This window comes from Dama dama, chromosome 30 (genome assembly GCF_033118175.1).
Source record: "Dama dama isolate Ldn47 chromosome 30, ASM3311817v1, whole genome shotgun sequence".
Taxonomy (NCBI): Eukaryota; Metazoa; Chordata; class Mammalia; order Artiodactyla; family Cervidae; genus Dama; species Dama dama.
The window spans coordinates 37,602,987-37,619,343 of record NC_083710.1 but is presented as its reverse complement, the minus strand read 5'-3'; the positions used below and the strand labels follow the sequence as shown (position 1 = coordinate 37,619,343).

Sequence of the window (16,357 nt, the reverse complement as noted above, 5' to 3'; positions counted from 1 at the left end):
GCCTCTGGCTCACTTTCACAGATGACATTATACTACGGTCAACACCGGGCACCGTCCTCACAGATGAGGCCACCCCCTGGTCAACACCAAACAGTAGTGAACTCCAAGAAGCACAGACAGTATCTGTGGTTCGTATGTGCCTGAGCTGGCTCTAGACTCGCTCTGCTCTTCCCCTCTGTCAACGCCAAGGTCACTCTAGGGGGCACAGCACACGTTCTCTTGCACATTCACAGCACTTTAAACAATATTTCTTTTCCAAATGATACATTTTACGTCACCTGTTTTTTTTTTTAAAGCACAATAACAATTTAGAAAGAAAAAAATTTTTTTCCAGTTACAATGCTGAAAACCTCTATGCCAATCTGTAGCTCCCTACTGGTTTTCATCCGGTTCTTGAACAGAAGACTCAGGCCCTCACGCAGTGGACACAGCCTTCCGTGTCGTATGCATGACACCGGAGTCCAAACAGGAACAAAAAGGAGCACTCAGATAGACTCTCCCCCAAATTTAAGCCTCCGCTCCTCACATCTGGGCTTTAATCCACTTTACTTCAGTGTGCAGAAGGGGACAGATCCAGGTTTCATGTCTTCCCGGCGGACCATCTGTCCGGACGGCACCACTGAAATTGATCAGTCCCATCTCGGCCCTCACAGCTGCAGGGCTGTTGGCTGATGGTCAGGAGGCTGTAAATGCACCGAGCCTGCCCGTGGCGCTGGGCTCTGCTCCACCGTTCTGTGCCCCTGCACCCCCACAGCATCGCTACCTGCCTAAATCCTCCAGCTTCCTGGGTAGTGGTCCCGAATGGACAAGCCCACCCTTCTGCCGCTGTTCTTGAGCCATCGGCTTCCACAGGAGATCACAGTCAGCCCATTAGGGTCAAGCCAACAAGTGAGGACATTACATTAAGTGAATGGATTGGAGAAAAATCAGTATTTTTATATCAGATCTTTCCTTCTATAAATATGGTTCAGTCCTTCATTTATTTAGGACACTGAAATTAAACACAATGTACTTTATGAACAAGGTGCTTTGGGGGCATCCCTGGCGGGCTCAGTGGTGAAGAGTACACCTGTCAGTGAAGGAGATGCAGGTCGATCCTGGACCTGGGAAGATCCCAGATGCCACGCAGCAGCTGAGCCCACGCACCACGACTGCCGAGCCTGCGCTCAGAGCCCGGGAGCCCCAACTACTGAGCCCACGTGCCCTGGAGCCCGTGTTCACAAGAGAAGCCACTGCAGTGAGAAGCCTGTGCACTGCAACCAGAGGAAAGCCCACAGCAACAAAGACCCAGCACCCCTCCCCCAAAAAACCGGGCACCACCCGCACGAGGTGGTGCGAAAGACGAGGTGGTCTTTCCTTCTGTAAATATAAAAACAAACAAAAAAAAATCAAAAAAATAAATATCAAAAAATCAAAACTGGACAGACAACTTTTGATAGGCACCTTCTACTTTTTCTTGCTGTAATCTATATTTACAGTTTTTTGGTTTGTTGCTGGTAAACAGAGATGGGTTAAATTTTTATGTATTACTTATCCAAAAAAGGCGCTAACTTTTGCTATCCAAATACACAATAGTACACAGCACTGGAACAATAAATTATATATGTGTATACATACATACACTGAAACAAAAAATTATATACATGTACACACACACACACACACACACACTATGGTAGTGTGACCAGCACTGTGTACCTCAAACATGTCATGAAACTTCTAAGACAATCAAATGCTGCAGATGGGAGTCTCATGAAGACGAAACCTCCAGTGACTCTGCTTGTCTGGTAAAGATGAGTACCCTGCACCCCCCCGCCCCGGTTTGAGCCTGAGGACCTGATGATCTAGTGGATGGTCACAGTTTCCTGACTAACGCAAACTCTCAGCGCAACACATGCTGGCACTCAACCCTAGAATAAATGAAACCACATTCATTTGGCATTTTCCAGTTTATAGAGCACTTTCCAATGAGCTCTCTCTCTCTCAGAAGGCAAAGCTGGACCTTCTGGTGATCACCACGTCACCCAGACAGGGCTGTCTGCCTGAGAACAAGACAACTCCGGAGAAAAGAGATGAGACACGGAAGGAGGAGAAACCTTCTAAAGCCACCATGTAGGAACTCACTCAACCCGGCTAACCAGCAACCAGGCCAACCGACCCCTGCACCTTGCAGTCGTGGGACTCGACACACACTCCTTCTGCTGAAGCAATTAGGAGTCGGGCTCCCACCACTTGCCCTGAGGCCCCGACGGGTATGAACACTCCAGCCTCATGCCAGGGCCCTGGGCATCCTCCCCTAGCCCAGCTTCCTAAGGAACCTGTGAGATGAGAACACATGGCTGCCAGGCTGGGTCTGTGCCCCAGCAGCATCACTCACCCCCACATACTCTCAGACATGACAGGTCACGTGCATGAGCCTCAGGTGCACCCCCACAGGTGGGGAAGCCATCCCATTCAAGGGGCTGCTGGGAGAGTCGGGAGCTGTGGGCCAAGCAGTTGGACGGGCTCTGGCACCCCGTCCTCGGTGAACAGCAGCGACATGCCTGCTCTCCACGCGACAGAGCACAAACCACATCCCTCCAACCCCTGCCACCAGTGTGGTTCTCTCTGCAGTGGCAATGGTTGGAAAGCAAACATCACTGTCATCTTCTATCAGTATTTTTCTCATCATGGAAAAATAACGAAAAGAAAAAACCACAGATGGACTCTAGTGGCCTTTTTCACCCCCACCTTCCCAGGAGGAACGCTGCTGGCAGGAGGACAATGAGCACGTGTCAAGGACAGCTGGGGGCCGGAAGTAACCAGGCATTCCCAGCACCCGCCCCGCAGGAAGCCTCCATGCCAAGCAGAGCCGCTCAGGTTCACAGCCCCCCACTCGACACCTATGCCCGCCCAGTGGCACACACAGGGCACACGCCAGACTCACAGTGTTGGGGACATAGGGCAGGCCGTAGAACCGCTCCTGGGTGTCCCTGAGGATGTCTGTGGTCGAGCTCTGGAGCGGGTGCTTCCCATGGTAGATCTGGTCCAGGGCGGCGTAGAAGACCTGAGGGGTGCAGGCGCCGTTCAGTCTGGGCACTGCGCGCATCTGCCACATGGCAGCTGAGCTGTGAGGGGCGTGCAGCACAACAGCCAGGGGCCTCAGTGGGGCACACGCTCATCAGTGTTGAGGACTGAGGGTATTCTGCATGTCATACCACATCAGTGATGAAAAGGGACGCTCTCAACCTCCTCACAATTAAGAATATCAAAAAATCCTGAACCTGTCTATAAGGTACTTTCTGTATAGTATAGCAAATTAAATTTGCGACTGCAAAACTCTACATAATTTTGGAAGCATATTTATAGTTGGAAACATGAAAAATTCTGTTTGGCTTCTTCCTGGAATCCTGATATAATTGAGTGAGAGAAATGACAGGGTGAGGACCTATTTTGGTGACGAGAGGTGACAGGGCAGGCGGGGCGGGTGAAGGAGCAGGAAGCGGCTGTCACAAAGGATGGAGGAGCAGCTGCAGGAGTGTCTGGGGCCAGAATCAGGCCGACCCCACCCCGGGGTCCGGGCACACAGGATGCAGCTGCCGGGCGGGGCCGCCCTGGCTTCAGGAGGTGACCGGTAGGGAAGGCTTGCTTCCCGCCAAGAGAGGGCAGCGGCCACTGAAACCCGATAGGAGAACAAAGCCAAACTGCTGCTTGTTTACCAAGTTCTGAAAACTAAATTTTGTACAAAAAAATCTAAAGTGCTTTTCCTCCACAACATTTAACTTGAATATTAAACACTGATGGAAGTTTACCTGAAGCAAACAAGTAGAAAATATTTTATTTTCAAAGGAAAAAAATCCTGTCATGCAATTATGCTTCTGATATGTATCTTTCTGATTCAAAATTGGAATCTGCAGAGAATGTGCAGCTGTTGACCTAAAAGAAGTCAGGATCAGTTTGGATAAAAGAAAAAAGTTAAATGACCTCTAACTCTGGCTTCATCTAGATATAGAATTATGGCTCTAAATTATAAAGTCAAGTTTAAACCTTCCCTGGAAAAACACAGACATTTCTTAAAGATAAATATTGCTTTTCTCTAACTGGCAACTTAAACATATACTAAATACAGCTCTTTCCATTCCATATTCTATGAAGGGTAACAATGCAGAGAGAGACTCAGAGGGGCCCACATTACTGATCCATATCCATATTCCAACAGAATAAACCATCAGAAATTGAGATTCTTAAATTCTAACTTCAACTGCAGTGGGTTTTTCTGGCCCAATCTACAAACTAATTGGAATTCAAAAGTTTTGTTTCTTCAATTATGCCTTTCACAAACGAAAGATACAAGCATGGAATGACGTTTTTTTAAAAACTATAAAAACAGCAAAATAAATTAAGTGTGCATATGTTTCATACTCATTTGCTGATGAAGCAAACAAGGCTGAGCTATGAGCCCACTGGGGGATCCCATGTGCCTGGGACCAAGAACCTCAGAGCCCTTCAGAAAACAGGGGCTGTTGTTAAAGTAATGCACAGAAAGAAAAGCACAACCTAAAAAGCACTATAAGCTACTCGCTTAGGGCCCTGAGATAGTTCATGTCCTCCTCCCTAGGCTGTCCTGCTGCTCAGGGTCGGCGGGGGGGGGTCTGTCCTGCTGCTCAGGGACAGACAGGGGACAGGAAAGCGGCGGGAGGCCTCAGGGTGGGGACGTCCTCCCCTCCTCCAGCTCTCAGCACCCCTCCTCTTCCTCGCTCTTCTTTTTCTTTCTGGAGGATGGCAGATTGTACAAAATGTTGGTTTTCTTTTTTAAAAGAAAATCACTGGAACAAGTGTTGCAAAGGAGGCCAGGACACTGCCTTTTAAAAGGTTGGATACCCACAACAGACACATGTAAATCAAAAGACTGTTGCCAAGTAACGTTTACCTTTCAAATGATTCAGAAATCTTTTTCCAAAGATATGATACAAACAGACACTGAATAATGTAAATCCATGGTTTCGTCTATAGCAACAGCATCTTCACTGAAATGTATATTTTAAGGTCCAAAAAAAAAACAGAGCTCATTCATTACTTTCTAGGGACTGGATTTGACACAACTATAAAGCAATTCATAGTGACAACACTTTTAAGTAGCTACTGGATCATTATAAAGTGAATATTGCCTGCGATGAAAGAAGGGCATTTTGGTTGTGTTCACGTAACTCTCAAGATCTGATGAAGAAGGAGAATTCTATAAACAATCTCAAAAATTAGAAACACCCAAGGCATCTGGAATCACGCAGACCTGATGTCCAAATCACACAGACCTGACGTCCAAACGGTTTACAGAGTGTCTCCAGTCTTCATCTGGAAACTTGCAACACTGGCTTCAAATTTTATTAAAAAAACTAACAGGCTTCCCTTGTAGCTCAGTTGATAAAGAATCTGCCTGCAGAGCAAGAGACCCGGGTTCAGTCCCTGGGTTAGGAAGATCCCCTGGAGAAGGAAATGGCAACCCACTCCAGTATCCTTGCCCAGTAGAAAAATCTCATGGTCAGAGGAGCCTGGTGGGCTGTAGTCCATGGGGTCGCAAAGAGTCGGGCACGACTGAGCGACTAACACTTACTTACACCTCTATGAGTAAATCTATAAGTGCTTGCTGTGTAAAAACTAACAGTTCTTACTGTTGAAACTTCTCATCTAAAAACACACATTTTTAAGAAAAACACAAAGTGAGGGAATTTATGGCAGTTCAGTAGGGCTCGGCACTTTCACAGCCATGGGCTTGGGTTCAATTCCTGGTCAGGGAACCTAGATCCCGCAAGCTGCATGGTATAGCCAACAAAAATCAATAAATCCCAGTTAAAAGAGATACAGAGTGAACAAAGAGATCTAAGCTGGTTTGCACGTAACTTTTCCATGCTTTGATTTTTCACTGAAATTGGGAAATAACCTTGACTACCACTTCCTAAGGACGGTTGGAGGACCAAATGAGTCAAGGTCAATCAAGTTCTTTGAACTCAGATGAAAGATCTTTTGGAAGCATAATTATTATAATAAATGGGTAGCACTGGCAAGAATTTCAAGTCGTACATTTATTCTGAATAATGACCCTGGAAAGCTTCAGAACAAAGGCACACACACCCACCTGAAGCTGCATGTCTGCTGCGGCACAGACCTTTTTAGATTCACAAAGACGAGACACCATATTTCTGGGCAGCGACTGAAAAAGCAAAAGAATATATGCATGTGAGTAAATTGTGTAGTAAGTCATTACACGATGAACTTTTGAGGCAGGAAAGTTAAAAATAACATCAAATTAAAAAAACAGAACTTCATTATGGTTTAAAAACAACAACTTTGAAATATTTTTGTCAACAAGGATGAATACACCCCACTGAATTTCAAAAAATCGTAATTGTCAAATAGACATTTGTACATGAAAACAGGATTGTAGGGAAATAAGACATTGGCACTGATCTTTAAAAATCTAGTTAAAACCTTAGGAAAACTTACTGCTTTTTCTGTTCCTGTGTTAGCAATGAAAGCCTGCTCAACTGCTCCACTGACCTTTAAGAGCATATGGAGAAGACTCTTGAGAGTCCCTTGGACTGCAAGAAGATCCAATCAGTCTATCCTAAAGGGAATCAGTCCTGAATATTCATTGGAAGGACTGACGCTGAAGCTGAAGCTCCAAAACTTTGGCCACCTGATGTGAAGAACTGACTCATCTGAAAAGACCCTGATGCTGGGAAAGACTGAAGGCAGGAGGAAAAGGGGATGGCAGAGAATGAGATGGTTGGATGGCATCATTGACTCAATGGACATGAGTTAGAGTAAACTCTGGGAGTTGGTGATGGACAGGGAGGCCTGGCATGCTGCGGTTCATGGGGTTGCAAAGAGTCAGACACAACTGAGTGACTGAACAGAACTGAATAACTGACAAAAGGAATCAAAGATGACAAAACCAAGGGATAAGTCCTAGTCTGTGGACCTTGCCTGTACTGGAGCTGAACTGACAGCCCAACAAATAACCACAATAATGAACTGTGTGCTTTTTTATTTTCCAACCTGCAAGGATTACAGGGCTTGGAAACTCAGTATAGTTAATGTCCCTACACAATTTAGGGCATCCTCTTGGGGCCTAGTTAGGCCTAATCATATAACATTGCATATTCTCTTAGAAATAAACAAGTAATTCTTGAAGAAGTAGTTTGGTCAACTGATCTACTTTAAAATCACCAATACTGGTGTTTATTGAAGACAGCTGCCATTTTATACAACTCTATTTATAATCTAAATTAAATTAAAAGCTCTTCTAAAGAGAAACAAATTATGTAAGAGACTTGTGGCAGGTGACTCTGCACTGTGGCTGTAGAGACGAACCATTCATGAGTGGTAATGTGATCTGTCTGCTGGCAGGGGAGCAGGCCCCACCCTGCATGCGTGTGTGTGCACATATGTGTGCACGCTGTATCTCTACATCCATATAGGTCTCTTCGCAGGGCCCAGGGCAGGACTGGTCCAGTGGACACTCAGGACACACCTCAGGACAGGTGAACAAACACGAGTACGGCTGTGACTGCCGCAGTGCGGGGTGAAGGCTCAGCCAGCCAGGCCACTCTCTTCTCTTTTCATTTGGCCACAAGAACAGCAAACCATTTGAAAAAGGCAATTTTCAGGAGTGAAGACGAAGCCTGTGGGAAGCTTCAGAGTGTAACTTCGGTGCAAGGAAAAGTCTTGAGTCTTCCCAACCTAAGCCAAGAGTTTCCTCCAACAGCGCCTTAAAATGTTGAGGTTTAGTGACATCAGACACGCTAGTGGCTTTCATCGGGAAGCTCCAGTCTCTTGACCCTTCCTTTATATCACATGGATGGGACTGCTGCTGTATTTGGGTTTCTCCTGATTCATAAAGCTTTAATTATCTTATTTTCATATAAACATTTTCTCATTCATCAACAAACAATGGAAACTCCTGCGGGCAAGCACAGCTTCTAGCCTGAGGGACAGAAAGGGGGTGCGGGGTGGAGCCAGAAATGGTCGGAGCCGCATGGGATCCGGGAGGGAGACCAAGGGCAGGGGTCACGGCCCCCACATGGTGCAGCCTGAAGGGACACAGAGCAGAGTGGGACCTGCGACACACACAGGCGAGAGGCGGACGAGAGGGCTGGGGTTAGGGCAACCCTCATTTGTTTCAGTAATTCAATGTGAATTCCTCCACAATTATCTTTGTCCTTTGTTATTTAAAAATAACAGTGCTTGATTTCTGAAGAAGTGAGATCCGGCTTAGCGTGACTACGACAGTGTCAATGCAGCCTGCTGGCAGTCAGCACCAAGGTTGGAGTGTTCACCGAGACCCCAGGTCCACAGGGGACAAGGTCCGTTCAGGTAACATCTTCCTCCAAATGCATGGCTCAGATGTACGTTCCGGAGTCCCAGGGTGACTGAAGCGCACTCAGCCATCACGGAGTGCTCGGCCGTTTCTTTTAAACACATCCACACCCGGGTCAGAACCTGCATTTTAACCAGATCCCGGGTATTTCATGTATATTGCCATGTGAGATGCCCTGACTCAGAAAACAATCATCACGATGATCTGGCAAAACCAAGGTGAAGGTGAACGAAATGAAACAGTCCGGACCTTACAAGCAGGAGAACCACCATGGGAAGGCAGAGCCTGGGGTGAGGCAGGGGTGGCCGCGCTGAGGCTGCTGTCTTCTGTGGATGCATGTTTGTTTCCTATAGCAGGCACGGCTCTGGGTGTTTTGCTTTCTCACTTGTAAGATGAGGATAAAAAAAAAAAAAAAAACACTACAAAAAATGACTAACAATTCAGTGAGTGAAAAGTGAAAGTGAATGTTGCTAGACTCTCCGCGACCCCATGGACTATACAGTCCATGGGATTCTCCAGGCCAGAATACTGGAGTGGGTAGCCTATCCCTCCTCCATCGGATCTTCCCAATCCAGGAATCGAACCAGGGTCTCCTGCATTGCAGGCAGATTCTTCACCAACTGAGCTATCAGGGAAGCCCAACAATTCAGTGAGGTAACAGCTATTCAATCAACTGGTGAAAAGTGTGGACTAACTAGAAGAAACTCAGTCCCTCCAAGCAGCTTGGGTGTCTTCTAAACACTGACAAAGGGGACCACACAGGTGGGCCTGGTGGCCTCAAGGGGATGGCCCCCTCTACCCCCTTCAGTTTCGAGGCCTGGACGACAGCATTCCAGCTGCACAGAGCCCGTAGCCCCCCGTAAGGGAAGAGGCTGCTCAGTTGCACCCTAGGAATGAACAGAGTTGTACCAGCTGTGCCCGCACACAGGAACAGGGATATGACAATAATACTAGACTTCCCATTACAGTCAGAAAGCACATTTTGGGGTAAGATTCTAAAATAGTGTCAGAAGTGCAAGCGTGCTGGCAGACTTGGCATGACTTGTGTCCTCTGGATGGTCCCCCGTGAGCCTGCCTTGTAAGCACAAAGCCTCATCAATCTGCCAGGTATCTTCGATCACTCGACAGCTCACCAGTCCGTCACATTACAAGTTCTGGCATCAAATTCTTACAGAGCCAAGTCATTGTGATACAGTCTCTGGCTTATTTATGAGCATTTAGAAAACGTATTATGATAGAAGCTGCATAATATTCAAAGTGAAGACGTCCTCTGCACAAACCCCTGTTTTCCTACCACCGACAACCCCTGGGAACATGCTGGGTCTAAAGACACAGGCGTGTTGAGGCACAGGCACTCCCAACAGCAACGGGCCTCCAGGCGGCCGGCCGGGCACCGAGGGCACCGCCCAGAGTCAGCAGCCTCCACACGCAGCCAGGTCCCAGCTCTGTGCCCCAACCTCGGCACGTGTCTATGGCTGGGAAACGAGCCGATGCGGCGTCTCAAGCTGCCCGCTTTGCTGTCTGTCAGTAATCCTCCGATGGCACAGCATCAGTGCAGCAAAGACACTGCCGAGGCCCAAACAGACCAAGTCTCAGCTCCAAACCCAGAGCAAAGGGCATTACCTCTTACTTGAATTCACTGGTGTTTTCTAACAAACTGAGATGATACACGAGGCAAGGACCTTGAGAACTGCTTAGACAGTGTCAGCGACGGCACAGAGAAACTCCCACTGCAGCCACTTGGCTCTCACAAAGTCTTCGAGTCAACATGAAACACTGGGACGTGCAAGAGTCTAGCTTCCATTTTTTCCCAAAAAAATTCCAATTATACCTTGTTTTCAGTTTGCATATATTATTAAATTTGACTTTCTGATGTGAGTAGGGAGCTATTAGTTTTTAGTTTCTGTTTATTTTATATAAAAGAGCAGACAGGTCTCAGATGAGCGCTGACTGACCTAGGCCACCCGTGCATGGCGGCGGGGCTGGGGTCAGACCCGTCTCTGCCCTCCGGTTCAATGGTCTTGTCTAGACATACCTGAGAAGCATTAAAGCTGAAAAGAAGAAACCTTTCAAAACAACTTAACTTGCCAAAAGGAATCCAGTTCTGACTGCACTGTAATTTTTACCTTCAGTCCTTGTTCACTTCTCCTGGGAGGATGACAGGAGATTTATTACAAGGCGGTGTGACTCCCTGGAAACAGATCTGAGGCAGTTTTAGCCTCGGGCTGACTCACAAACGAAGGCAACAGGCTCAGGCTCGTGATGACGCAACACACAACAGGCCACAATGAAAGCGCCGGACCTGCATTCTGAGTAACACAACGCAAGGGCCTGGTGTTTGTGAGACATGCTGTGTAAGAAGCACAAACCGTTTCCTACGACATGAAGAGATTTTTAACTAGGGAAAACTGGAAAAAGAAAACACCCACAATGCTATCATACTGGTTTGAGTATTACTATGTGACCTCTGAGAAATTACTTAACCTCAGTTTCTACAAAACATGGATAAACTATGTACCACCTACTCCACACACTGCTGGACAAATTAAATTAGAAAAAAACACAAAATAATGTTAATGTCTATTATTTACTGCTTGATAAATATTTTGTGAGAAAGATAACTAGAGCAAGAAGTGTTTCAGTGTGGCTAATGGACAAAATTATGGAAAAAGTGTAGCTTCTCTTGAACTGACAACATCTCTGGTACTCAGTAATATGGCTGGGGGTTACAAAGCCACCAGAAAAGAAAGAAGACACTCTAAGACAAAAAGCAGGATGAAGATCAACAGGCTAACACCTGAGAAAGAAAGGAATGGCTCAACTCTATGCATCCAACAAAATATTCCCAAGTAGAGCAAAAGTCAATGAAATTACTTGAAGGGCACTGACATTACTCTGTGTACACCATAACGCCAGACACATGTCATTATGCATTTGTCCAGACTCACAGAACAGACACTGTGGACTCGGGCAGACGGTGACACGTCTGGGTAGGTTCATCCCGCCTCTCCACGCCCCCCACCCCATGGGGATGCTGACCACGACGGGGAGGCTGTGCCTGAGTGAGGACAGGGGTGGCAAGTCTGTACACTTTGCCCTCAATTTTGCTGTGAACCTAAAATTGCTTTAAATAAAGTCTCAACAATTAAAAATAACAGAGACAAAACTAAGAGGAAAAATAATATAACCTGCATCCTAGTTGAAGCCTTCCTTCCATCTCTCAATCTTTTGCTAGGTCATAAAAGTTAGCTGTCAAAAATTTAAACAACACAACTGAAAGGATAACTTAACAGAAGGGCATGAAACCCCAAGCTCAACAATTAGAAAATATACAGTGTCCTCAAGCACAAACAGAACATTTCAGAAATTGATGACACACTGGGCCATAAAATAAGAATCAATAAAATGCAAAAATCAATACCAGCTGCACTAATCAGATATCGATAATAAAAAGACAGGGCTTCCCAGGTAGCTCAATGGTGAAGAACTCGCCTGCCAATGCAGGAGACACAAGGTTTGATCCCTGGGTCGGGAAGATCCCCTGGAGAAGGAAATGCCAGCCCACTCCAGTATCTCTGCCTGGAGAATCCCACAGACAGAGGGGCCTGGCAGGTTGCAGTCTGTGGGGTCGCAAAGAGTCGGACAAAACTGAGCACAGACACGACGACAAAAAAAAAAAAAACAAAAAACACTTCTCTGCAAAGATTTAAAAAATTTAAACTACACTTTGAAACAACCCAGAGAGGAAATTACAGTGGAAATAAGCAACATAAGAAATATTTTGTATGATAATCATGGCATGCAGCTAAAACAGTGCATCACATAGTTTAAATTTACAGCATTAAAGTGTAAATGCATGTCAGATAAAATCGAAACCTAGTCAGCTAAGTGTCCACCTTAAGAAACTGGGGGAAGAAGGGAGAGAATAATCATAAAAACAGAAGCAGTAACTGAAACAAACAAGACAGGGAGCGTAAACAAGGTGAGTGTGAGCTCTCAGTGAAGACTCCTGATACCAACACTGACACCAACCTTCTGCAAGATTAACAGAGACGAAAACAAGAGGAGAGTGCTAGGAATGAGGCAGACAGAAGCACGGGACCTGAAGCATGAAAGAGGCTGTAAACAACTTTATGCCAATAAACTCGAAAACTTGGATTGACAGATACATTTCTGGAAAATTACAAGTTAGCAAAGCTTACTTCAGAATTAAAGAAGGCCAAAGAGTCCTGTGACTATGAAGGAAATCAGTCATTTAAGAAATCTTCCCACAGAGAAAATGACAGACCCTGAACGGTTTTATAGAAGAATTCTGACCAAGTTTCACGAAACAGATTATTACTATTTCATAAAAGTGCCCGTAAGGAGGAGAAGGAGCTCTGCAGCCCAACTTGTGAAATGGGATCCACTTAATGCCCACACCACGAGAGTGACAGGAGCCAGAAAACCACAAGCCAATCCCTCACCAGCCCAGACGCAGAAGATCCTCCAGACACAAAATACGAGCAAACCAAAGCCAGCGCTGTTACAAGAAACAAGTAACAGTAAGTTAGGACCAGCGTCATCCAGTCCTTGCATGTGTGTTACAATAAATAAGTTAGGACCAAGGTCGCCCAGTCCTGGCATGTGAAGGGGGCCTAGCATTAACACCAACATTCAAGACATAACTAGATAAACGGAAAAGAACCACTCAATTACCTCAAAAGATGCAGAAAAATGCAGTAACTGTTGGGCTTCCCTTGTGGCTCAGTGGTAGAGAACCCACCTGCTAACATAGAAGATGCAGGTTTGATCCCTGATCCGGGAAGATCCCACGTGCCACAGAGCAAATAAGCCAGTGGGCCACAACGACTGAGCCTGTGCTCCAGAGCCCGGGAACTGCGCTCCTGAGCCCACGCGCCTGGAGCCCGCGCTCTACAACAAGAGAAGCCACTGCAGTGAGAAGCCCACGCACCGCAGCTAGAGAGGAGCGGAGCCCGCCTCGCCACAACCAGAGAAAAGGCCACACGGCAACGAAAACCCAGCACCGCCAAAAGCAAACAAACAAAACTATTTTTTAAGAAAGGTTCCATCAGGAAAGACAAAGCCAAAAAAAAAAAAATTTTCAGAGGCATCTCCTTTTTGATCCTTTTCGAGAAGAATCCACTGAACTGAAATCAGCTTTGCTTGCTTTCCCTCTCCTGCTCCAGGTTATCCTTTCTCTGAGACGACAGAGGGCAGACCTATCCTGTTCCTCTACGTGGTGTCCTTTGAATATTGTACGACAGACTGCAGCTTGTTCTTCTGGCCTAACACCGGATTCTTACATCATTCCTAAGAGGAAGGTTCTCAGTTTTACACGAAGTGGCAGCCTCTTCTCAGGGTGCTTTCTAGGTCCCCTATGTACCTGTCACCCCACAAGGAACCGAAGAGCCCCTGTAGCCTGAGATGCACTGAGGGGTGCGGAGGGGGGAACCAGGCGGAGGGGGTCAGGGGAGGGGCAGGCCCTGCGGAGGGGGCGGTGCGCTGCTGGGCTGCAGGGGCAAGGACCCGTCTGCCCTCACTCCGGCTCCTGGCACGGAGCGTGTAAACCCTGGGGACTACCAAGGGGGCAGTGAGTGGGCATCCTGGATTCACAACGAGCCCCTTCACCCACGGGGCGGTGAGGCTATGCTCACAACAACCCGACTACAGCCGTGACACCAGCAGCTCCAGCCTGAGGAGCACTGACCTCTGACTTCACGATTCCAAGACCCGGCCTCAAGAGTGGGAGGAGTACCACTTCTCCTGCCAGTCTGAGGCCATCAGAGTAACTGCAGCTTGCTCTGCCTGCGTGTGAGCAGAAAACTAACACTATCAATAAGGAGAAGCTCCAGCCCCATCTCCACTCCGAGAGGACGGCGCCCTGGGTCAGTGTGAGACGTTATGGAGGGCGGACCCCGGCCCTGATCCTGCAGAAACAACACCGACGGACAGGGGGCCTGTAGGCAGTTTCCCGCAGGCAGCCCTTGTAGCAGAGCTCTCCGCAGGGACCCTACGCCCTGTCCCCGCAGCAAAGCTACCCTGAAGCTCACCTCCAGCCCCAGCACACCTTTCCAATCTTTGGGTTACACAATGCCTCTCCTAACCTGCTGCTTCTTTCCTTAAAGAAGGGGAAATGAAGAACAAGGAATTGACAGACGACCAGATCACTTCTCCTTCAGGAGCCTCATGAGCAAAGACTGTATGAACAGACAGCGTCTAAAGAGAAACCGAGGAGTCCACCAGTCTACACACAGGGGCAGGAGTGGGGCTGGCTAGGACTCTGGCCCCCACCTCAAAGATTAACTGAGATCACTCCCCTCCCTCCCTTTAGAAACCCTCATGGCTGAGCAGACTCTTCAGAGGGGGTTCTGGGACAGGAGTCTGCCTTCCCCCAGGCTGCCACCTCCTGAATAAAGCAACCTTCCATTCCCACCAGCACTTGTCTCTGAGCGGCGAGCAGTCAAACCAACCACAGCCAAAAGATGGAAGCAGCACAGGTGCCCATGAGCAGAAGAAAGACTGAACATCTTTGTGTGGTCCACATCTTCGTGTGGTCCATTCACACAAAGATGGCAACCCAGCCTTAAAAAGGAAAGCCGTTCTGACCTGAGATGAACCTTGCAGACACTGTTCTAAGTGAGATAAACTACAAGAGACAAATGCTGCATGATCCACTTCGTGAGGTCCCCAGAAGAGTTGGACTCTTGGAGACAGAGCAGAGTGGTGGCTGACAGGGCTGCGGAGGGGAGAAGAGATGCAGTGTCTGATGCGCAGAGCCCTAGCTCTGCAGGATGGACAGCATCGGGGAGGGGGGGGCGGAAAGGGGAGCATGGCACCTTGGTGCACTGACCCCGGAACATCGCTGACATGCAGGTAACCTGGCGAGTTTTACCTTCTGTGCATTTTACCAGGATGGCAAGGAGCTGTGTGTGGAGATGTCTAAGGGAGGACAGAGCCGTGCTTCCAGGCAAGCAGGCCGTTCACAGATAACCTTGCGCTCGCTGGCAGCACCTGGAAGGGGTCAGCCTGCAGGCCACAGCCCACAAGCACAAAGAGGAAAGACACACCCCAGCTCCTCGGACACCATGGGACCTGCAACACCGCCTACGGGCACCGGGATCGAAGGAGCTCCCTCCAGACCGCTGAGCCGCACTGGGTTCATCACGTCTAAAAACCTGGACCCTTTCATATGAGCTGCTACCAAATCTGTTATTTCTGTGCTACTGGTTTTAAGATTAATTTGCAACAAGCCCTGCTGCAGCCCTGGCACTGTCAAGACAGTCTGAACCTTGAATGAGCACCCCTGGGGTTTGCTTCCTCTGGCAGCTGCGAGGCACCTGCAGAACTGAGAGGCATACTTCTAATTCCTCGACCACAGGAATCTGCTGGCTTTGGGATGCTGAGTTCAGATAAAAGACTGGGGGGGTTAATAAGTCACGGAGACATTACCCCGACTGTGAGAGCCTCTGGATGCACCAGGCGGCCAGCGGGGAGACCAGCGGGGCAGGAAATGAAGCACAAAGACGGGCCCACAAGTGCTCTTCCGGGCCTTCATGTTATTTATCTACAGAGGCCTAGACTTGGGGGAATGAACTCCTGCCCTTGGGCGAGACCTGCCCTCGGAATGAAAACATCCAGCCACTTGGCGTTTAATCAGCGACAGGAAGAGCAAGCCCCCCCATGCACCTGTGCCCCGTGCCTCTGGCGGGCTCTCCTGTCTCCATGGAATCACAGAATAGTTTCCTGCCGTGGACACTGTGTCTGTGACCCCTCAGCCCGCTGGGCATCCCTCCTGAGTCTGGGCCTGGAATTAATCCAGAGCAGCTTGCTGCTTTCCTCCGGTCTCATCTCTGAAGAGTACCTGTGGACTTCATACTCTTTTCTTGAAGCAATCTTGTTAGAAAATGGTTCTTCTGACTGAAGAATTCAGGATTAAAATAGCAACTTATCAGGGATGATACACCACCCTCCAAGCAGGGGTTCTAGCCCATCTTTGTT

General features: G+C 47.9%; 1 protein-coding gene across 1 annotated transcript in view; it reads right to left on the bottom strand.

Moving 5' to 3' along the window:
- Positions 1 to 16,357, bottom strand: part of MIPEP (mitochondrial intermediate peptidase) — an 80,501-nt gene that overhangs the window by 31,081 nt on the left and 33,063 nt on the right. The window contains exons 16-17 of the mRNA XM_061133326.1: positions 6,113 to 6,187; positions 2,927 to 3,046 (exon numbers count right to left, since the gene is read on the bottom strand). Coding sequence (XP_060989309.1) covers positions 2,927 to 3,046; positions 6,113 to 6,187 — 195 coding nt within the window. The remainder of the gene's footprint in view (positions 1 to 2,926; positions 3,047 to 6,112; positions 6,188 to 16,357) is intronic.